The 24,553-nt window shown below is 36.4% G+C and overlaps 1 protein-coding gene across 1 annotated transcript; it reads right to left on the bottom strand.

The window, feature by feature from the left end:
• Positions 1-1,122: 1,122 nt before the first annotated feature.
• SLC5A7 (solute carrier family 5 member 7) lies at positions 1,123-24,348 on the bottom strand. The gene is made up of 8 exons (XM_028091259.2): positions 24,079-24,348; positions 18,895-19,008; positions 17,981-18,136; positions 13,102-13,250; positions 10,161-10,304; positions 6,361-6,514; positions 2,800-3,017; positions 1,123-1,749 (listed from the first exon to the last, which is right to left on the bottom strand). The coding sequence occupies exons 1-8, from the start codon at positions 24,254-24,256 to the stop codon at positions 1,123-1,125; spliced, it is 1,740 nt and encodes a 579-aa protein (XP_027947060.1). The 5' UTR covers positions 24,257-24,348.
• Between the last annotated feature and the right edge of the window lie 205 nt (positions 24,349-24,553).

Raw genomic sequence — 24,553 nt, 5'->3', positions numbered from 1 at the left:
TCTGCATTTTAAAATTCTCTATAGTGGTGATTTGTCTAGTACCTAAGACTGGCTTTTGCAAAAAGTGCCACAGAATCACTCTCTTGACACTAAATCATTCTCATGAATGAATGAATGTTCAAAACTGAGAGGGTTTTGTTTTTCTAGTTTTATCAAGAGGTGCTGTTCATCTCTCATTAACCTTAATTGGTGCTACGCTGCTACCTCACCTTATATATGGCTCAATTTCACTTCCAATACCAATTTAGATAGGAAGCCAAGACATTACTTCTTTTATCATGAAGCAAAACTATATAAACTTCAGATGAAAGTGAAAACCCACTCTTCTTCCTGTCACTTTCTGCTTAATGGCCTTCTTGATTTATTGCTTTAAGGTTGCCTAATAATCAAGACTTCCATCGTCCAGGTATGAGTCTCAATGCATATGGTAGCTATTAGACACACTCAAAGGAACCAGTGCTCCTCTACAAAGATGGATTCTACTTTCCTATTACCTTGTACCTAAAGAAATGACACAACATGATATTTTGTGTGTGTTTGCTTTGTCTGTGCTCAGAATAATACGTGCCACTACAAAAAGAGAAACGAATTGCATATTCAGCAAATGTTCTAGTTAAGAACATGAAAGAAGGGATTAATCATCACATCAGGACAATCAGTGGTTAGTTTGTTGCACCATTCATTGGAGTGATGGCAAGTTCCTCTCGTGACTTCACTGTGACAGTAAACTAGACCCACTAGTGCATTAGCAGACAAGGTCTGGATCAAGTCCACCTAATTTCCTTGGCTCTTTCGTTTTGTATCTACTTCTTTTTTTCAGAATAAATACTCTGTTTGGCCCTCTGTTCTTTGAGCAGGTCTTAACTCAATTTTGAATACTTAACAAAACTAACTAGAGTCAGGATCAAATGAGGATGAGAAATATCGATGAGAAAGCAAGCTGTTGCTTTCACAGATGCTTCCTTCTAGCTTGGCTTGCATTTTTGCAATTGCACTTTTATATGGATTTTTGTCTTCCTGAATGCTGTTTGTTTTTAAAGTATATTTTTTATATGCTGCAACCCAGACTAGCCTGCTGTAGTGCTCTGTTTGTGAAAGCAATATTTTATTTGGATGGGGTCATTATGAGTTATCTTCAATCCCAGAGCCTTCTGGGCTAGAGTCAATGTCAACGAAGGCCTCCTTATTGGTGAAAGTGGTGCTGAGAGTTATGCTCTGTCGGGGCTTCACAGGTGCAAGTTCATCCAACTTAATGTTTTCATTTTTGACCAGAATTGTCTTATCCATGTTTTCTTCACTGTGCCTTGCGACAACAGCATCAAACACATCTAATTTGGGCGGCAAGGTTCCACTTTCAAATAGGTATTTGGCTAGATAGGAGATGCAAATGTTGGATAAGAATGAGGTAACCATGGCAAGGGTTTTAAATGGGAATCTCTGATTATATATGCCATTCTTATCAGAGTAATAACCAGGGTAAAAGATCAAGGGCTGTAGGTACAGATATGGCTCCCCGCCGGTTATTCTCAGGAAAAGGCCAGACACATAACCTGTCACAGCCCCATATGTGTTGGTTCCCTTGACGAAGAGCACACAAAGCAGCTGGGGGAAGATGATGATGTAAACGAGGTCTGAGCTGAGGTACCAGAGCCCATACACGGTCTTCGTTAGTAAGGCCATGGCTGTAGCAGAAGCTCCAAACACAAATACAGTGATTCGCATGACCCAGATGATTTCCTTGTCTGATGCCTGCAAGAAATTGCCACAGTAACAGCTTTTCACATAGTGCACTGGATCATTTAGGTGAAGAATGAGATGTATCTCTGTGCTTTAAAGCTGGTGTAAAAAATTCCCCTGGTTCATATAGTTCAATGTGGCCAAAATCGCCTAAACCACATCGTAGGGAGCAAGCCATCTAGGTGGCCACCCTGGTGGGCCTTTGGGGGAGGTTTCTGTGTGCCACGTGCAGAAGCACAGGCAGCTACACCTTTCCCTGAACGTGCACAGGAGAGGTGAGATGAACTAACATGCTTTCATAGGGGAAAAATAATGCAAGAAAGGATTTCACATAATTTACATAAGGAATTAAGGACAATTAAGGAATAATTCCTATGTGGCTGTGAGGAGATATGGTCCACCCTTGCTTGCTTTCTCCTGGGAGTCTTACCATCTTTAAGTCTATCCACCTTAAAAACAAGTGGGACCACTTTGTTCACTATGACCTAGAAAAACTAGAGAAAGACAAAACCTTAGTGAAGGAAGAAGGTGAATAGGGGCTATTGGCTCCTCAATGACACAACGACACAGGTGCCGTTCTGCACCTACTTGATTCAATAAGGTCAATCACACTGAAAAGCAATTTTCTTACCAATATAGACTTGGGAGTTCAAGTGAAGAGTGGGACAGATGCTACACAAATGCCCAGGAAATAACTTACTCACTATGCTCTGCTTCAAGTTTCTTACCATATTTGATTAAACTCAAAGTTTTTCGATGTTTTAGGTTTCATGACTCTTTCATTAGAAAGACAAGAAATGTAAATTATAGCAATATGACTGTACCTCTCGAAAAATGCTAGTGTTGATTTGGTCCCTTCCATACCAACATAAATGATAACATGCATTAAAAATGTTTATGTACTGCTTAAACAAAATTCAGCATTATTTAACCCTGTGTGCTTAATCAAACTAGAGTCCAATTTTAATATAGGATATTAATAAAGATGTAATACTACAGACACAGTAAATACAATGACGACAACAACAACAACAACATTACGTTTGGAAAAACCACTCTTACATTTTGTCTGAATGAAAGCTGGTAGATGTTCCGGGCAAACATGGAACTTGCTGACAAGATCGAAGAATCTGCTGATGACATAACAGCAGCAGAAACTGCACCAAGACCAAAGAAAGAAATGTACACAGGACAGAGGTACTTCAGAACAATGGGTAAGATCATGTCTGCTTCGTTTTTGTCCTTGGGACCTAGAGGCCCATATGAAGTCTGGTTCCAGTCTGTTGAATAGAAAAGACACATATAAACACAACCAAAGAACCATATGTTCTTTATCCATCTGGGGCTCATCCTATTTACTAGGAGCTTTTGAAATAAATTCAGAATGTATGAATAAGTCTAATTAAGGGAGAAGTCTATAATTCGGTCTAGAAATCTAACTAGGTATGTTGGTCTGAGTAGGTGGGAAGTCCATTGTCTTATATACAATTCTGGCTTCTAATGGGTTTTGGTTACACTTAGCCTTATTCATAAGACCTATTATCTATCTATCTATCTTCTATCATCTATCTGCCTATCAATCATCAATCATCTATCTACTTACCTACCTATCTATTACCTATTTCTATTCTGTAATTATGACATCAAATTGTACAGAATCATAGAAAAGAGTATGTCTTCAACCAGTTGGAGATGTGAGAGGACACTGTTTCAGTCCTCAGTCCTCAGTCATACATGCATTAATGTATAGACAATAGTGGAGAAATTCTCACCCATCCTCTTCTTGTATATAAACTTGGTTTTGGAGCTCCAAACATTATTTTTCCCAACTAAATTCCTTCTTGGATTGGATTCTACCTCCTGGAAACAGGAGGCATGATACGTAAAGGAAAGTCCTTGCTTTATCGAATAGAAAGTTCAGGTATGAGCCTGCACTTCAGGAGGATTTTGGACGTTGTTAAAAGGACTCAAAACATAAAAGATAAAAAGAGTCTCAAGGAAGCAGGAGGGCACGGGCACCAAAGATCCACAGGCAACTGTCTGCAGCACATCTCTGGCTAAGTGTGTGGGCCAGGCTGTTAAAAGCAATGAACCAGTTTGACAGTTGTGAAGATAAGGAAGAAATGGGCAGAGAATGGCAAGTGCTTGATTTTGTTAAAGCAAGAAATAAAAAGAAGAATCATCATTGGATTAATTCAGTGGTTCGCAGACCTTAATGAACACTGGGATCTCTCAGGCATGCCTTTACAATGCAGAGTATACTGAAAGATTCTGATTGCATAAGTCTGAATGATGATAATATTCAGACAAATCTGGGAATTCACCAAATTATAGTTAGTGCAATAGATTAACCTTTGGAGTAAAATTTCATTACAGAGTATTATCAATTTTTTTATCTCACAAAATAACACTGTGAAGCTGATAGAAAAACTACATTCATAAATTATACAACCACACATTTTCATACAATAAGTAATATATGTAAGTGTCTGAAAATGTTTTTTAAAACCACAAAGCCAAGTAAGCAACATGCAGTTTCTTCAAATATATAAATGGTTTTTTGAAAAAAATAGGCAAATGTGCTTTGAAGTTTTAAAATTTGAAACTTAGAAATTATATCTGATATTGATACTATGAAGAAAATAAGACACTGTATTTTTTTATTTCAGAAAGTTTGTCTTTTTATCATAATTGAAGGAATTGCATGATCAATTAAACACTGTCAGCATTATTTTCCAAAATTTTCCATTAATGTTTTAAATGCAACCAAAAATCTGTATGTTTTGATTTATACAAACCTGTCCATTAGTGGTCTAAGACTCACCAACATTAATATTATTCTTCTTCAACAGAATCTGAGATAAGCCACTAGTAAAATAGGCTATAAGATTATTTAGATTTTATGATGAGTTGGTCTGCTGAACTCTAGAATTAATAGAAGAAATTATATCTTTGAATTGATTTTTTTACAGATGAAATTCTGCATTGTACTAATCTGTTTTTTTCTTATTATTTAGAAAATGTCTAATAAGGCTTTATTGTAAAAGGTACAAAAATACCTTGTGCACCATGCAAGATGGAGAAAATCATGGTGAAAACAAATGAAAAAATAAGTTTATCTTTGAATATATAGTTCTTTACTGTTTAGTTATACTATCATGTACTGAAGAATACAATGGAATCTTTAAATGTACATTAGTATAGCTCCTTTTTTATTTGCTCAACTTCTATGGCATAATTCCAGGACCAAATAGGAATGGTTTCCCTTGGATCCTATCACTTTTTTCTTCCCCCATTTTCCGCTACAGTTGTTCAAAGATATGCTTTGTTGAAGCCAATTTTATAGCATTCATTGAGATGTTATGGTACCAGAAATAACAACCAAGAATGTGTACCTAATCCGAGAAAAAAATAGAATTTACATTGGCTTTTTCAGTCTGCTGTCCTACAACACACACGCGCACACACACACACACACACACAAACACACACACATGAACACCCACACACATGCACAAGCATGAGTACACAGCCAGATCTGTTTTTTGATTGTGACAGAAATGCTATCTTTTATTCAAAGGCACACAATCACCTTTGTCAGTCATCTTTTTAAGTGCTTGTTTATGCTATGGATGAACAACTGGAATGGAGAATGTGAATATGAATATGAACCATGGCTGCTCTTGTAAAAGTTACATAATCCAAAAAGTAGCTCTACTAATTGAAAATCAAAATAGCTATGGGTGTATCACCTGTACCATCTTTACAAAACACAGTGGAGTGAAAGGTAAACTTCTTTAGTCTGTTTTAATGATTTCTACCTATAGGAATTCTTTGAATTTGGGTTAGTGTGATGTATTTTCATGAATGCTCTTGGAAGCTATATAGCATAGATATGTAAATTTCAGGAAAATTAACAATTTCAATTAAATTAAGGGTGAGATTTTAAAAATGTCTTAGATAGAGGCTAACTAGGAGACAAGCATCTCATTACGCTCTTTTTACCAATTTTGAGTAAGTTATTCTCTAAGTCTCAGTACCTTAAGTTTACCTTTACCTGCACACTTATTGATTTATTTCTCCAAGAAAGAAAATTTTTAATTAACAAACTATTAAAAATGTAAAGCAGGAATCTCCAGTTCAAAGTGGTCCTTAGGTGTCAGTTAAATTTCTAAGCCAGTCGCTTTCAACTCAGGCCAACTTTGACCAACCAAGGGGCTTTAAAAAACACTGGTCTCTGGATCCATCTTAGATCATTAAAATAAAATCCCTGTAGGGTAGGATAGAAATAGGTTTTTTTTAAAGCATCTCTTCTCCTCCCCAGATGATGTCAATGTGCACCTTGACTGAGAATCACTGCTGACAGGATTACATATACACAATTCTTAAGTATATCACCATGGGGGGTATGCTCACATATATTTTATTAGTGGTGAGAGCAGTCAAAAACTGTTTGGAGGCACTGGGCTATAATACAATTGTTTGAATGCTATAATAAAAGTCTATATGAATACGATGAGAAACAATTAACTAAGTGGGGTAAGAGGGCAAGTGGGGGAGGGAGGGCAGTGGGTGGTAATTAGTCACTTCAGTGAAGCCTCAGTGAAGCGGCAAGAGATATACCTGTTGATGCTCCAATGGCCCCAATGAGTATGGCTGGTAGAGCCATCACCAGGCACCCAAAAGCTGCCAAGAAAGACAACACTTGAGCATAGGTGGCTGAGGATGAAGAGAGGACCCGCTGGAAGTAGGCTTGCCATGGGATTCCACCCAGCATCTGCATGGGAACAACAGGGACTCAGAATGAATTGGAGGCAAACAACATCTATTCGGTATTTTTAAATAAGATTTTTTTTTTACAGTCACATTCACAATAGTCATATGGATAGTTCTGATGTACCATAAAGAGTCCTACATGACAAACATCTCAACTGCAATCATGTCATTGTCACGTCTTCAACTGTGCAGAATTTTCTCAAGTTTTTTTTCTTCATCATTACGTAGCCCAACATTTTCTATTTTTTAATTTACCTACTTCAAACTGCATTACAACTATCCAGAAGCCTTCAATCTGTTTTCATCTGGAGGTTTTAACCATCACAAAATTGTCTCAAAAAATTAAGATTCTGAAAGGAGGAATTTTAATTTGAATCAATAAAACCCAATAAATATTTCTGAACCAGGTAATAGGATGGTAGTGAGGGGAATGGTTTCTTGCTCTGGAGCAACCTGTTCATATCGGAGAGTCAGTGCAACACACTGTTTTCCAAAGTGGAGTGTGCAGAGTGCTCAAGACAATATAGACAATAGCATCAAATAAAACATTAGAATTTCTATTTATACTCTTTTTTACCTCATACTTATATGTTACATTCTTTTTATTAAATGATTATGTAATGTATTAGTACACTATGTATAAGTAATTCATGACTACATATATCTACATTGGGAGTGTGCTTAAAATTCTTATTGAGGATATGCATTCATAAGCATTTTGGAGACAGCGAACTATAATGTAATTTGTAGCCTGCTATAAGGAGGTATGTATGGGAAGAAAAATGAGAAAATTAATTATTCAGGAGTAACAGAGGGAGGAGGGAAAGTGGGACAAAGGATAACTGCATGGTAATCAGGAAAACCTACAGAATTGCATGGAGTCAGTTCCAAAGCATTGAGAGGGTGTCACTATATAGAGATGGAGAGAGAAGAGAGCCCCTGGCAGAGAATTCAGTGTGAAAAAGGAAGAAAGAAAAAAGAGCAATGAAACAGCTCTGAGACCACTGTGTCTTTGGCTTAATTAAAGGTTAGGGTGTGTGGGAGTGGCTAAAGAGGAGTCTGGGGAATACCTTCCACCCATGATTACTGCCATGGTTCTCTGACTTGCATACAGTCGGTGTTCAATAAATATTTATCATATGAATGAGTGAACTGGTGAATGAATCTTCCATATTACAATGTACTGAAGTTATTTCTTTAATTTCCTGTCTCTCACTGAGCTCTAAATTCTGGGATGTCTTGTTTATCACTCTCACCTCTGTGTTAATCAGCGTGCTTTTTACATATTGATTCCAGGATAATCTCTTCTGTATAAAAGCTATACATGTTCAAAAGTAAAAAAAAAGTAAAAGAAGAAATTCTAAAATTCATAATCCATGTGTCAAGTCTGTATTCTTCCAAAACTTTTCCTTTGGTTTGCAACCTGTTAATCAATACAGATCTTCCTTGACTTACGATGAGGTTACATACCAATAAACCCATCATGAGTTGAAAATATCTGAAGTCAAAATCAAAAATGCATTTAATACACCTAACCTAGTGAACATCATAGCTCAATCTAGCTTACTTTAAACATGGTCAGAACACTGACATTAGCCTATAGTTGGGCAAATCATCTGACATAAAGCCTACTTTATAATGAAGTGTTGAATATCTTATATAATTTATTGAACACTATACTGAAAATGAGAAGCAGCATGGTGTATGGGTACAGAATGTTTGTCAGTGTATCCGTTGTTCACCCTCATGGCTGACTAAGAGCTGTGGCTTGCTGCCGCTGCCCAGCACAATGAGAGAGGATCATACCATCTATTGCTAACCTGGGAAAAGACCAAAATTCAAACTAGGGTTTCTACTGACTGCTATTGCCTTCTCCCCACTGCAAAGTTGAAAACCTGTTAAGTCAAACCATTATAAGTCAGGACTGTCAGAATATCATTAACATTTTCTATGTTAATGAATATTCATTAATATTCAATGCCTGTATGAATTGATACACCGTAATTTACATGCCAATCTCTCTGGACATTTAAGTCATCAGAGCTTTGTAAGTAAGGTAAAATCTGACCTCCGCGGACAAACAGAAGGCCTGATGGCAAGGTGGAAGAAGGGTTTGGACAAGTGAGATGCGGGTGGGCTGCCACATGGAGACTGTGAAGGGCCACCACAATAGGCCAGCTGAGGAATGCTGTCAGCGAGCAGGTTCAGGGTGGGGCTGGGAGATCCGTGGAAGGTGGAAGGTATCCAGAGCAGGACTCCACAAGTCACTTATGACAAGTAGAAGTTGAGAGAGACAGTTGGAAGATCAGAGACCCCTGGTGAAACATTTCGAGGCATACTTCTACATTTCACTCATTCGTTCATTCAACATCTATCATTTCACTACCACTTATGCTACATTTTGAAGAATGAATATGACTTAGTCATATAATTTTGGGGGGATGGAAGAAACTTTAGCAGTCATTGGATATAATGCCTTATCTTGAAGATTAATAAATCTGAGGACTAAAGTGTAGTGTAGGAGAAATGATTTTAGGGTCTTGATGCTTTATTTCAATCCCTCATTCACACAATGGTGTGATTATCAAAAGACTGCCTATCTTCTCTGAGTGCCATAATCTCCTCCTTATAATCATAAACGTAACTGCCATGCAGATATAATTTCACATACTTATAATATTTAACCCCTTTCTCCATTCAATTCATAATTATAAGCCATTCTAGAAAAATGTCAGCCAATACATTTCTTAACAATCCTTGGGAAAGAAGCCCTCCCCCCCACCCCTGGAAACAACTTGTTTGCATGTTTTCCTGCCTTCTTACCAGGAATTTCTCTACTGGGACAGACACATCTACTTTTAGTGCTGAAATTTAGCAAAGTGCCACAAATACAAAGTGAAATCATAAAATATTGTGAACCCTCAAAAAAGGAAACAAAAATAATTTCCCCTTAATTTTTATATAAACGTTAATCTATTTCTTATTTTGAAATTAAATACAGTGTTTTACTTTTGTAAGTAACCCCTCCAGTTAGCAAAATCACAAAATCTGGCAGGTTCTTTTGGTTTTCCAAAAGAAAACCTTTATTTCTTCTGTGCCCCACGTCTCACTACCGACACCTTCACCCCGATGTCTGCAAGTTCCTAAGCTGTCTCTGTCTTCCCAGCTCTTTTTTCTTGGCATCTTTCCTGAATGACACCTCCTTTCCCAACTTCTGTCTGCACTAAAGGGCTTTTGGCAATAATTTACTTACTCAGTAATTAGAAACTGAATGGGTTACTTATTTCAGAAGAACCTGGTTTTAATGCCTTAATCCAAAATACAAATTAAAACTTTTAGATGGCTTGGCCTCAGACTGGGGAAGTCCCTGGGGGTAGGACATGGTATTCCTTACTTACAGCACAATAGAAATGTGGATACACCATACATCACCCTGTAGACATTCTCCCTTTAAGGCTTCACTCTCTCTCCACTTTGACACTAGTCAGCTACCATAGTAAGTGGCTCCATCCTTCCAACAGGAAGTAGTCAGTGCAGAAATAGACATGAGCCAGTAGGTGATATTTACATATAAACCTTAAATCTGAAAAATGCACTTGATTTTAGGAAAAATGAGATTGCCTTCCCCAGGTAAGGGCATTACTTACCAACAGCAGAAAACTATCAAGCCAAGTATAGACTTCAAATGATTCAATGGTCCCCAGCCAAGGCTTTTGGTATCTGGCATGCAGAGCAGTGTACCCAATGTCAGTAACTGCAGAATGCGACAGGGCGAAAGGGACACTGATCCACTGCAACCAGAGAGGGACATGACAGAGTTAAGCTATGGCTTTTGCCTGTCTCATATACACAAGTTTTAACCATGTGTTTACTTTCTCATAGACCACATAGTTGGTTGTTCTTCTTGTTCAGACAGAGAAGAACCTGGAATCACGTTCTCTGTGGGACACCATGAAATACTGATTTACAAAAGTTAGAAGAACACATTATCCATGCCTGTGCTTAATTATACCATGTCATATCAATTATAGGGGCAGTCAGCCATACTTTGGGAAGAAAACATTGAATTTGAGAACATTATATCGATATATAAACTTTTAATGTTTTCCTTGAATTAGAGAAAGATGTCCATTTATTAAACTGACGAGGAAAGATCTGACTGAGAACTTGGTGGGTGAGACAAAACTTCAAGGGCAAGCCCAGTGCTAATAAAAGAAGGAAGAGAATAGGGAGGCCTTCTAGGTGGAACAAGGCAAACAGGAGAAAAACATACAGGGTGTGCACACAGATCTTTTGCATGACAAGGTGTGCTGGCATGGGAGTGGCTTAGGGAAATCGGAGAGATAAACATAAATATATGGCAAGAAATTTGAATTGCAAGCTAAGGGGTTTATATTTTGTTTTGTGGGCAACTGGAAGCTAGAGGCATTTCTTCTGAGTTGTAAAAAGATTTTAGTAGATTTCTTCTGCATTTTAATATTATAGATGTGAACAGTGAGCTTAGGAGAAGGAGGAATTAGGAAAAGCAGTAGGTGCACTGATATGACCCAGATAAAGGCCTTAAATAGAGCCATGATACTAGAAATGGAAAGACATTGGTACCGAAAAGGGTTCTGAAGGGAGACTGAGCAGCCCTTAGATTAACAGTAGGAAGAGGTTAGAGAAAGAAAATAAACAGATGAACCTCAAATTTACAATTGTGGAGCTCCAAGGATGGTGATAAAATCAACAGAATTGGAGAATTTGAGAGGAGATCATTTAAGGTGTGAATTGATTCATTAATTATGTATGCATGTATAGCCATTTGAAGCTTGGAAAACAAACCAAGCTTGGCCTTTTACTCAGTCAAGTCAATAGGCTCTTAACTAGTAACCAAGACAACTCGATTCCTCATTAGTTTAGTTACATTTTTAGTAGAAAACCACTCTAACATCTATCCCCACATATATTTGTCCTATCATCTTTATACTTGCATGCTTGATTTATGCTCCTGTGTATTTTAAGTTCTGATCTCATGAAAAGCAATGAGAAATTACATATATCATCAATAAATAACTTCATCCCTTAGCATTGTCTTTCTTGGTATACCAAGTGCATCAGCTAAGAGATCTGTCATTGCCAAACCAAACTTGCCTCCAAGTTCTGAACAGAGATTTATTTCTGGAAGTTTATGGTGATACTAAGCAGAATTCTGAATTTCAGCACTGCCCACTTGCTTTTGACAATTTAAAAATAAGAAAGTAGGAGTAATTAAGCAAATTAAAATGACTCGAATTCAACTAGGATACTAGTGAATGAGATTCCATGAAATGCACATAGATGCTAAGGGAAAAAGAGGAAATGTTGTGATCATTGCTAGCATATGTAAATTTATGGCTAAACTGTAATTTTAGTTGTAGTCAGTTCTTTTAAAATGCTCCTCCCATTATTACAGATACTAGAAAATAAAAAACAAAACAAAAATGAGTATGAGCTTCGACTTCATTTTTCATTCCTAAATGTCTAGTGTAAGCATTAAAATAGAGTGAAGAGCGTTTCATTCTGAGAAAAAGAAGGAAAAAAGAGGAGGCTCAGGGTGCTTTAATTATCCATGGGAAGGGAGTCATGATGTGCAGCCTTAGCTGCTTCTCTCTGTGGCCCTTCTCCAAGGGCACTGGTCCTATAGGCTACACAGCTGAGATAACATACATGTGTATGAACCCACTACAGTGCCCAGCACGGAGTACTCACACCATTTTCTTGGATATGTCTTAGGTGTTGGATATTATTATATGTATAATAATACAGTCTTCACATTTTAAGATGTTGAGTTTGCAAAGGCTCAATGTTGACTAAAATGTGTTCATAATACACAAAAGCACTTTTAATGTAATACAAATAATATGTCTCATAATTATACAGTACCTTTTACTGAATAAAACACACATATATTACCTAATTTAGTTTAGGATTTATAAGCAATATATAATAAATATCTCTAGTATCTTATATAATTAAACCTTTTCTTTGTTTTTAGGCCCCGAATAGTGATGATTGATATTGAAACCTGCAGTTTTTCAAATGTGATAATTTCTGTCTTATGAGAAGTCTTATGGATCACTTAAAATAATTACAGGGGAAGGTTAAGAGACCAGTGCAGCGGGTACCTGGGTGGCTCAGTAGGTTAAGCATCTGTCTTTGGCTCAAGTCATAATCCTTGGGTCCTTGAATCGAGCCCCACCTCAGACTCCCTGCTCAGTTACATTTTAACTCTGAGTAAAGTGTGTTGCCTTCAAACTCAAGGAAGAGCACACGTAAGTTTCCATCAAACATAGGCATGAAGGAAAGGAAGCCCTAGACCTTTCTAAGAATTAAACTGAGGGCATATTTTCTGTCAAAATCTAACAAAATGATTACATTTTTTTGTCCAATTAATTCACTGAGAAATCTAAAATTTCAAATGGTACATGACTTACTATGTATTACTCATGATGGAAAATAACATTTCTATTAATTTTTGCTGAGTTCATATAAAATACCACATTACATTTTAGAAAGAAGGAGAGGAAAGTAAAAGAACAAAGAAAGTCTGTGAATGGCTCCACTTACCAGGCCTATGAAGATGCAGAAAAGCTGAACTACATCGGTGTAGGCCACAGAATAGAGACCACCCACCAGCGTGTACAGAGTGGCGATCAGTGCAGAGACGATGACCGAAGCTTGCACGTTGACGTTAATGATCACGCTGATGGTGGCTCCTGAAGAAAGCGGACAAGAGAATGCTGTTGTCAAGGTACTCAAATGGATTCCATTTTCTGTGCAAGGATATATTGAATGATCAGTGACAGCAGGTATTTCCCTGTGTCATGCGAAATATATTGGATGATAACAGTTAATGTAAGTTTTCATATTAAAATCTTAAAATCTCTATAATTTGCATATGTATATACATATATATACTTATGCATATAAATACACATATGTTTAAAAATATTCTTTCTTTATGAAATTGATGCTTTGGTAACTTGTTTATGTGCAACGCCCAAAATTCATGACATGACTTCAGAATTCCATGAAATATACTAAATTTAATACTACTATAAGAACTTGCAATAATTTTTACTAGCTATATGCATTATATTTACTCAAATCCTTGAGATAAGCACAATCACCCATTTTCCATTTTGCATTAACTTTGACCTCTGCTAGCTTTTTAAATTTATTTTTATTCTTTTAAAGATTGATTTATTTATTTTTGAGAGAGAGAAATAGAGAGCAAGCAGGGGAAGGGGCAGAAGGAGAGAATATCCAAGCAGACTCCCACTGAGTGCAGAGCGCAACTTGAGTTTCCATCTCATGACTCATGAGATCAGGACCTGAGCCGAAACCAAGAGTCAGACACTTAACCAACTGAGCCACCCAGGTGCCTCCTTGTTAACTTTTTTTAGATGACAGATGGTATAAAGTACCAAGGTTTAAGATAATTTTGTTGAAGAAAATAGTAAAATTGGTAAATTTTATTCCAGTCCCACTGCTAAGACACCAATGTGTTGAAGGGCCCTAGATTTCAACACCATCTTTTTAAGTAATTTTCTTTATCAGAGTTTTAAACCTGCCTTAGAAATAAAATTTATGTTTTTCTTATGTTATGACTTCGTTTGTTTTGTTTGTTGGTGTCTATATTTCCAATGAGAATGTTAGGGAATGGACAATTGGACCATTATGGTTCTTGGATTTCCAGTTCAGAATTCACTTGCTGCTTTACAAACCCTTTCCCCATTGTTCTCAAAAGTAATATATTTTATATTGTTAAACACAGCAATTATAGGAATCTTAACATACATGGAACAAATCTGTGATTTTTTTATATCATTAATTGCAATCTTATGTTCTGCCACCGCTCCTCAGTTGCATGCTAACTGTGTATGCAACCTACCACAGATGAAAATCCATTTTCTGAAAGAGCAGCATAAAATATTTAGATCTAAGATAAAAATATAAAATTTTTTTCAGGATTTTTTTTCTTAGTGCTTTGGATTTGGTAACAAAATTATTTTCTTGAGTAAAGCCAACTAATAAGATGAAAATTCTGGTATGGAATTGGAAGATGAAGGCAAGGGAAGGCGGTCAATTATTTCAATTATTTATAAGTGACTTTGGATAACTGACTGAGTTATTGTTGTATAGATATTTAACAAGCTTTTTTTCCCTGCAATTATTTACTTCATGTTGAAACTTTAGTTACAATTCTTTGCCATTCTTCTTTTGGCCTAGTTTTCTTCTTTAATAACAACATTTCTAAGTCATATCTCATGAATTATGAAAAGTACTGCCTCTTTGGACTTCTGTTTAATTTTCTACCCATTAGTTAAAATTTTATTAATTCTATACCTCCAAAAGGTAGGGAGGGAGACTGTATAGAAGAAAGATCACTGAACTAGGATTCTAAAGATTTGGATACTGGTAAATACTACCACTTGGTTGCAACTCAGTGGTTTTAAAGAAGTTACCCACTTTTCCATCACTATTAAGATTAGGATCAATTTTTTCTCTAAAATATTTTCTTTTTTTTTAAAGATTTTATTTATTTATTTGACAGACAGAGACACAGTGAGAAAGAGAATACAAGCAGGGGGAGTGGGAGAGGGAGAAGCGGGCTTCCCATGGAACAGGGAGCCCGATGTGGGGCTTGATCCCAGGACCCTGGGATCATGACCTGAGCCAAAGGCAGATGCTTAACAACTGAGCCACCCAGGTGCCCCTAAAATATTTTCTAAATAATTCCATCATTTGTAGTGAGTAAAATAAGTTATACGTCCAGATCTGCTATGAAATATTACTTTATTCATGCAACCATAAAAATAAATATACTATAAATAAAGTTATAAAAATTCACTGAGTTTGAGTTGTGAGAAGTGTAAACATACATTTTTTAAGATTTTATTTATTTATTTATTTATTTATAGTGAATGGGAGTTTATTTATTTATTTAGAGTTGGGAGAGGGGCAGAAGGACAGGAAGAGAGAAATCCTAAGCAGACCCTGAGCTGAGTGTGGAGCCTGATGCAGGACTTGATCCCATGTCACTGAGACCATGAACTGAGCTGAAATCAAGAGGTGGATGCTTAACTGACTGAGCCACCCAGGAACCCCTAAATATGTATTTCTTAAAAAAATGCATGTGAAGGATGTTGTCTGTTTATGCCAAGAAGAGAGTTTAAAATTCTCCCCAGTTTCAGTGGTGAACTAAGCACATTCACAGGAAGGTAGTAATAGATCTTATATTTGTCTATTCTTAAGCATTCCAAGTCATTTCTAATAAACTCTAATTTTGAATTATGTCCAACTATTATCTTTGAAGAAAATATGTGTTAATTTAAAAATACACATTCTGTTTACCAGAGCATATATTTCAAGCAATAGCAGCAATGATTCTATACACGTTGTTTGATATGTGTGTGCATCTATGTAGAGAGGGATATATATATATATATATATATCTCAACATATTTTACATAAATATTGTCATATATTTTACATATATATTGTCACACACACAGACATAGACACACACATATACAAAAGCAACTAATTGCAACAAAGTTCAGAGTGTAGTTCAAGCTTATATTTCCAAAATACTTTAGAAATATTAGTTGGAACACCTGTGTGGCTCAGTTGTTTGAGCGTCGGAGTCTTGATTTCAGCTCAGATCATGATCTCAGGATCCTGAGTTCGAGTCCCACTTCAGGCTCCGCACTCAGCAGGGAGTCTGCTTCTTTCTCTCTCTTCCTCTGCCCCTCCCCATGCTCATGCTCTCTCTGTCTCTAACATAAATAAATCTTTTTTAAAAAAAGAAATATTAGTTTATTAATTCAATCCTCCCTTTAGGGCTCTGTTATATAAATTGATCTTTATTCCATGAGAGTGAACACTTTGTTAGCTATTCAGCCCACTCCTTTTTTAATATCTCAGCAGGCAGCTTGTTCTTAAAATCAACATTTTCTAGTGTTGAAACCAATGACAAATAAACTACCCATTGCTTGCTTCTTGGCTAATGAGAGCGAGGTGGGAAGGGAGGTGTATTTTTACACATAATTTCATTAGGATATAAGTGCAATGGTAATTGTGGAGTATTATTATATTGCACCAAAAAAGTGCAACATTTTCAACTGAGTTATACAGCATTTTATAGTTATCAAACTCTCTATCAAATCATCCATTCAGTTTACAGATGGAGATCAAGAAGGAAAGATTATATGGGAGTTTGAAAAGGAAAGGAGTGAAAGGTAACATAAACTAATATCTGATATTACAGAGGTTAGATATGATAATAATACTGAAGCCAAAAGACAAGTTTGTGGTCTGGAATAAATACCACAGAAGGACATTCATCTTATTTTACTTTTGCTTTGACTACTTGGGGTCTAGCTGTAGACTGAAGCCCTTTATCTTCATTTTTAAGAACAGATGGAGAGAAACACACATAGATACCTTGATGTCAAACAGACATAGTTCACTGAGGAAGGTTGTGGAACTTCCAACTCTGTTGATCTTCAAGAAGGAACTCAACGCTCAGTGAAATAGTTTATATTTTCCCCTGACCAAAAGGCAGGTTATCAAACCTGACTGAAAATCTCCCACCATCCCACTGAAATCTCTCGTTTTCTAAACCTTATTAAGTGGGCTGAGAATCATTGAGCCCAGGATAGGTGGTCCTTAGCATTTACTGGAGTCTCAGTTCATTTTCTAGATCCTTAAACATGTGTAGAACCCAGTACTTTAGGATTACATTGAGAAAAGAAGTAATATTGTTTTTCTTTTGAAGAAAGTAGAGAGGATTCACTCATTCACTCATTCATTCATTCGTGATAAGATTACAAGGCACAAGTCCTGCCTTCAAGAAATTTATAATCCCTTTTGTGAGGTTGGATTTGGGCATGATAAACAGGCACATATCATACAAAGTGACAAGTCCAGTGAAAACAAAATTCCAGGTGACTAAGGAAGCCCACAGGAAAGGCATCCAGAAAGGTCAGGATTACTGGTCTGAGTAAGTGACATCTAAGAGAAGACTGAAGGACATTTCCTGGTTAGCTAGGCAGATGTGCAAAAGGGCAGGGGGGAATGAGTCCAAAGTAGAGGGCATCTGGACTTGTACAGTGTTGGAGGCAAGAGAGGAGGTGAGGTCTAGAGTTCTGGAAAAAGGAAGGAGGAGGGGCGATGATGAGAGGAATCAGAGCTTAAGTCATAAAAAGCTTTATGCACTTAAAAGTTTGGAAAGGAACAGTAAAGGGACATGATCAGATTTGCATTTTAGAAGGATGAGTCTGTACTATGTGTAGACTAGAGGAGGAGTGCTGAACAACAAGCGGGGAGATGGTTGCATTCATCCAGGTGAGGGAGGCTGCAGGCGGCCTGGCCTGTGGCTTAAGGGAGTAAAGTTGGGTATGTGATGTTCCGTTAACCAGAGAGAGGCAGAGGTCCTTACCTAAGGCAGAGAAAATGGCTGCAGCCCAAAACATTTCTCCCATTAGTGCAGGAATAAATAGGAGCCCACCCATGCGTTTTCCATAGATCTGCTGAAATGGGTCTAACATGGTCACATATCCCTTGGAACGCATAGGCTTTGCAAAGAACAAACCACCTAAAATAAATTAAACAAGTGTTTATGAGAAAATAAAAAATTCATAAGATAATAGTTTTGCCAACTTTTTACTATGCTATAATTTCTCAAGGGAAATAATTTTTTTAGGACACTGATATGTGTGGAAGAACTAGTCTGAAATATACTGTGAGTACAGAACCAAGACATATTTAGCAACCAAACATGAACTTCTTAATACATTTGTCATTGTATGCAGCCAAAGGGCCATTGAATGGTGTATCTAAGGCATGTGGATTGAAAAACATGGACCAGTGTGGCACTCACTAAAATGACTTTGTATCACCCAGCATAGCATTCAGATACTGATTAAGCACAAGATCCAATAAATGTATTTTAAGTGCAAAAAAAAAAAAGGAACTCTGTTATATAATATTCTTGACCTTTTCTTAGTTTGATTTACAAAAAGAAATTCAGGTACAATTCAAGTTGATTCATTGTTAATGATACCTCTATACTATTTTTGAAAGAAAAAAAAACATATGTTAAGAAATTCATAATTCTCTTGCCATAGATCAAGGGATTTTTTAAAAATCATACTCCATAATCAAGGGATCAAATAATCTTAAGCATTAGTGTTACCGATTTCTGGTAACATCTACTTGAGAGATTTCTGGTAACATTTTTTTTTTTTTTTTACAATAGTTATTCACAGTTTGACTTGTTATTGCACTTGTTGTTTGTACTTCTGTTCTTTATGCTTTACTGAGTGGGTCACTAAGGTTTAAACTTTCACTTACCTAAAATCAGACTCAGAGAATATCCAATTGGTGCCTGAGCCCAAGCTAGACCATAGTCTGGTACATACACTGCTTCAGCTGTCCCATTGATGTAACCTCCTCCGACCCAGGTGGCTGAAATAGAATGAACAGTGAGGGAAAGACACGGCCATACTTAGCATACTGCTCAGTTTAACACAGTGGCCATTAGCCTCCTGTGACTATTGAGCACTTGAAATTTGGCTACTCTGGTTTGAAATGTTCTGAGTGTAAAATACACATTGGATTTCAAAGACCGAGTATGCAAAAGTAAATGTAAGCTGTCTCAGTATTTTTTTTTGTATTAATTACCTGGTGAAATGAAAACATTTTCAATGTATTGAGTTAAATACATTCTATTATTTATATTTATTCCCTTAATTTTTAATGTTCTTTAAAGTGGTTTGTAGAAAATTTAACATTCCCTTTATGGTTCACATCATATTTCTCTGGACAGTGTTGCCCTGGGTCTTTTCTGAGTCTATTTAGTCATCAATATTTTCAAACAATATTGTTATATCCCAAAGTCTGACATTATATACAAAATATTGTATGACTATTTCTATTCTCAATAATAGTATAACTTACGCTCCAGCCTCCATAACATGAGGTCAAGTTTCTTTATTTTAAGGGCCTTCTGTTTTAACTGTATTTATGTTCTCACATTGATCACAATTATATTCCTGGTGCAGGGGAGTGGCAGGGGGAGTATGCACATGTGCAGTTGTGGATGCATGTGCTTTTTTTTAATTTTATTTTTATTAATAGGGTCACTTCTTAAACACCTTAAACATCTTACTTACTTTCTTAAAATGTTAAAGGAGAGATGACACTTTTGCTCCAAGACTTCCTAAAGTGAGTATAAGTTATCTTTTCCCTCCTTCTTCCCAAGTCCCAACATGCACTTAGGCATAAGAAATAATTTAAATTTGAAATGTTGACTGCATACCCACTTGTATTCTTTGTTTTAATCTGGGTCTTTTAGTAAGATATTTGATATTTCATGGAGAAAAATAAGAAATATTATCTTCTTCAGGTATTATTTAATAGAATATCTGTAACATAATAGTTGAAGGAGGAGGTCAAGGAACAAAAGAAAAGACATGTTGGTTAAACAAGGCTGGGCCAAGAAGGATCTATAAACTCTACCATTTTCTGTGAGAAGACAATATCATATTTGATTATTCCTGAAAAGCTAAAGTTAATGGAACACTTAAATCTTTATAGTTTATATCCTTTCAAGAGTATTGCCAAAATGTTAAAATCTCTTGTAGAATTTGTATAAAATTATGAGGAACAAAGCCTGGCTTACCAGATATGAGTCTGAATTCTAGGCTATATCATCCAGCTGGGAATGAAATTTGACTCTGAAAAGTTATTTGAAATCTCACAGAATGTAAGTAAAATAAAAAATATGTACATGGAACTATCAAAGACAGGTAGACACCTATTGTATTCATGCCAAAATTTATCTGGCTTTTGATCCAAATACAAAGCAAAGAAGAGAATGTTGTGGGGTTAGTACTATTATTTAAAGGTTAACATGAAAAGACTTCCCCGCAAAGGAATTTTAGACACATTTAAATGGAAAGTTTATATACAAAATCCTAAAGTGGACAAATACACACTTAGCAGCCACTCTAATCTGCTTGGGAGCTTTTACATGGGTGTTAACAAAAAAACAAATGCTATTACTTGTTTCTCTCATTCTAAGCCTTCCAGAAAATTTAAACAGGGTTTCCCTGGGCAGAAGACATGAACAGACATTCCCCAAAGAAGACATCCACATGGCCAACAGACACATGAAAAAATACTCAACATCACTCAGCATCAGGGAAATACAAATTAAAACTACAATGGGGATACCACCTCACACCAGCCAGAATGGCTAAAATTAACAGGTTGGGAAATGATAGATGTTGGCGAGGATGCAGAAAAAGGGGAACCCTCTTACCCTGTTGGTGGGAATGCAAGCTGGTGCAGCCACTATGGAAAACAGTATGAGGTTCCCCAAAAGTTGAAAATAGAGCTACCCTACGACCCAGCAATTGCACTACTGGGTATTTACCCCAAAGATACAAATGTAGTGATCCAAAGGACCCCAATGTTTATAGCAGTAATGTCCACAAGAGCCAAACTATGGAAAGAGCCCAGATGTCCATCGACAGATGAATATAAAAAGATAGGGTACACACACACAAACACACACACAATGGAATATTACACAGCCATCAAAAATTGAAATCTTGTCATTTGCAATGATGTGGATGAAACTAGAGGGTATTCTGCTAAGCGAAATAAGTCAATCAGAGAAAGACAAGTATCATATGATTTCATTCATATGTGGAATTTAAGAAACAAAACAGAGGATCATAGGGGAAGAGAGGAAAAAAATAAAACAAGATGAAACTAGAGAGGGAGACAAACCATAAGAGACTCTTAATCATAGGAAACAAACTGAGGGTTGCTGGAGGGGAGAGGGTTGGAGGGATGGGGTACCTGGGTGATGGACATTAAGGAGGGCATGTGATGTAATGAGAACTGGGCATTATAGAAGACTGATGAATCACAGACCTGTACCTCTGAAACCAATAATACATTATATGTTAATTTAAAAAATAAAAATAAATAAAAATAAAAATAAAAATAAAAAAATAAATAGGGTTTCCTCCCTCCACTGGATGTCTAACTAGGACTTGAAGAAATGATTCTCACAGGTGCAGAAGCAGACCTGATTTTCCTGCTAGGCAACTGGAACAACATGCAAGCAATGTTTTCATTGCATAAAGTAAATGGTCTTATGAGCACAAAGCTTATTAATGATCATTTTTCACTGTGCAGGTCTCCTCTCCCTTGTCCAAAACAAACTTGGTGACTGAATATCAACATTATAATATAGAAGTGAAGACTTGGTTACTTATCATGTTAAAGTCCTCCTATTTTTACCAGTCTCATCCCTTTTAGGCCAGAATTTGCTCTTCATGTCTGTATATTTCATGTCAGATTCACCAGTGAGAACAAGAATTCTTTCAAACTATATGCATTTTTATTTTTTAATCTTTATTCTTTGTCAAATGTATATAATTAATGAATCTGACAAGGTTTAGATAATATGGTTCAGATTTTAAATGAATTATTATATTGACCAAGATTCTTTTCAGTTCTGAAAGACTGAAAAAAATCTTTAAAAAATGAGCTAGACCATGACACTTCATATGAAATATCATGATTCAAATTTTTCTATATACTTTAATAGACTATTACATTGAAAAAATCATTCTAGATGATAAAAGAATAAATTCTGAAATATTATCTTTATGAACACAATAGATATAACATTAGAGTAATAGAACATTATAATGAACAATATTTACAATGAACAAAGACTTTGATATAGAGCAGCTCATTTATTCTTTTCAACAGTTTCTTAAGGGAGATCAACTTTCACTGTTTTTTGTTTTTCTTCTCATTTTCTTTGTACAGGAAAAACCTGAAGGGAATATAATCACAATGTTTTAATTCACTTCAGATGCCAGTATCGCATCTGGATCTTTAGGGTAGAGAAGAAATGTTTGTGGTATAATAAACAATTAAAATGAAGATGTAAAGTTGTGTATGGTGTTCATCAATAGGTGGATAACAAGAGAAACCACATCTGAAAATGTATACCAACATTTCAGTAAACATACATGCAGGTGGTAGGCTTATGGATGATTCTTACTGTTTTTGTACTTATCTAACTGTGTATATTAGCTATCACAGAAAATATTTTGCATGATACAATTTGCTCTATATATGTGTTTATGGAAAAACTGAGCAACAGAGGGTAAAAAAGAAAGGACCTCTTTACAAAGGAAGTGCCTTTATAAAGAAAGGAAGTGAATTCAGCTGGAGGTCTGCATGCAGTGCACCCTGCAGGGGCTTCAGGGCATTGCCGCCAGAAGACATGGGTTTGGTGCTGATTCTTGTCCTTGTTAACCACATAACTCTGTGTCCTTACTTAACCCCAGAGCCCTTTCACGGTGCACAAACATAAAGAGCTTCATGAAGATCATATGAAACCATATACAGTTGACAAAGAGTTAAAGAACATAAAATATGCATATCTGAAAAATAAAACCTGTAGTCCCTAAACTATTCTAGAACATGGTAGGTTTCAGATGGCCAGCAGGGATGTAGTCTTCACAGATTGCTTTGGTAAACTATTCCATTTACAGATGAATTGTTTGAATAGCACGTCAGGAATGAAATAGGGCATCATTTGGATATGATTTCTGATGGGATATTTTCCAGTGGGCCCTCAGAGTTCCAGTTAGTGTGGATTATATTGCTAATGTTTAAAAACCTAGTAAGAATCAGAAGTGAAATGTGTGTTGTTAGTGAATATTAAAGATATAATTTTAAATTGTTGTTTTTCAGAAACATTTTCCACAACCAAGAAGAATATAAAAGAGAAACAAGTCACCACTTAAACAGAGCCATCTCAGGGCATCAGACCGTCAGAGTCCAAAGGTGGTTTGAGAGGGAGAGGGCTGCAGATGCTGGCTGAGGCATTCCTGTTAGGACACGCCCTAGCTTTTCCCCTTTTATATCAAGGTTCATGGAAATCATTGTTTTGTTTTGTTTTGTTTTGTTTCCAGTGCTGTGGATTCCTAATATGTGATTGTCTTCCCCTGAGGGAATTAGTTAATTAGTTTATTAAATGGGAGAATTAGGTTTCAAGACAGGGCATCTATCAATTTGGAATTGTGTTGCCCCTAACTGATTTATTTAGTTGAAAACCATCATCATTTAAGACAACCCAAAGTCACAACTTTGTGCCTGTGTTAGTGAACATGAGACACTGACTTGATCACATAACTTGTAAGACTAAGACACTTTTCTCCACCTCTTTGTTTTTACTCTGTTCCCACCCACTGAACTGTCCAGATAGCCCAGATTCATTTCATTGATATTCTGTCCAGCGATTTATTATAAAATCATTTTGTTTAAGTACTACTGAGTTGAAACCATTTTATTTTTGTTTTAGATAAATGTAAAATTATTTTTAGAATATATAAGCAGTGAATATAAGGGATCCCCAAAGGACAAAGACTAAGGTATGCTTTGTCACTCTGAGAAGCTAAGGAGGGGTGGGCAGCACAGAGCGGAGTTATCAGAACCTACCTGTCATGGTAAATCCACCCACCAGCAGACCAATGTCTCGGCCACCAACTATGATGGCCTCGCTGCGTTCTTCTGAGCTGCCACTGTTTTTGGTTCTCCAGGCAGCCCATATTCCAACCAGCAATATTAGAAGGTAGAACACGATGATAGCTATCAGTCCTTCCACTTGGAAAGCCATTTTTATTTAGGGGTCCAGATTCTTCCACAGCTAGCTACTTCATTAAGATTTCTGAAGAAAATACAGTAATACATTATAAACCAGCCAAGCATGCATAGGCAGCTGGGAATAAACCAGCTGGCTCATGAGAGATCCTGTGTCGCTTACAGACAAAGCACATTGAAATTACATGACACTACCAGTTGTGAACACATGCCCACTATTTTATTCTAATTACTATTTAACAGTTTAATATTGTTTTGAGCTTTCAAGAAAAAGAAAAAAAATAGAAAATGCTGCTTAACAAATGTAACCACC

Source organism: Eumetopias jubatus, unplaced genomic scaffold (genome assembly GCF_037043125.1).
Source record: "Eumetopias jubatus isolate StellerSeaLion01/CBP00866 unplaced genomic scaffold, mEumJub1_p1.0 scaffold_9, whole genome shotgun sequence".
Lineage (NCBI taxonomy): Eukaryota > Metazoa > Chordata > Mammalia > Carnivora > Otariidae > Eumetopias > Eumetopias jubatus.
Note: the sequence above shows the minus strand (reverse complement) of the source record. Positions and strands in the feature narration are given on the sequence as shown.

Bases quoted from the DNA above. Each gene is read 5' to 3' on its own strand.
- SLC5A7 (XM_028091259.2), bottom strand. From the start codon at position 24,256: ATGGCTTTCCAAGTGGAAGGACTGATAGCTATCATCGTGTTCTACCTT. The intron at 13,251-17,980 runs GTAAGGACCTCT...CGCTTTCTTCAG, and splicing joins AGCCATTTTCTCTGCCTTAG to GAGCCACCATCAGCGTGATC. The intron at 1,750-2,799 runs GTAAGAGTGGTT...AATTTCTTGCAG, and splicing joins AGCTTTCATTCAGACAAAAT to GCATCAGACAAGGAAATCAT.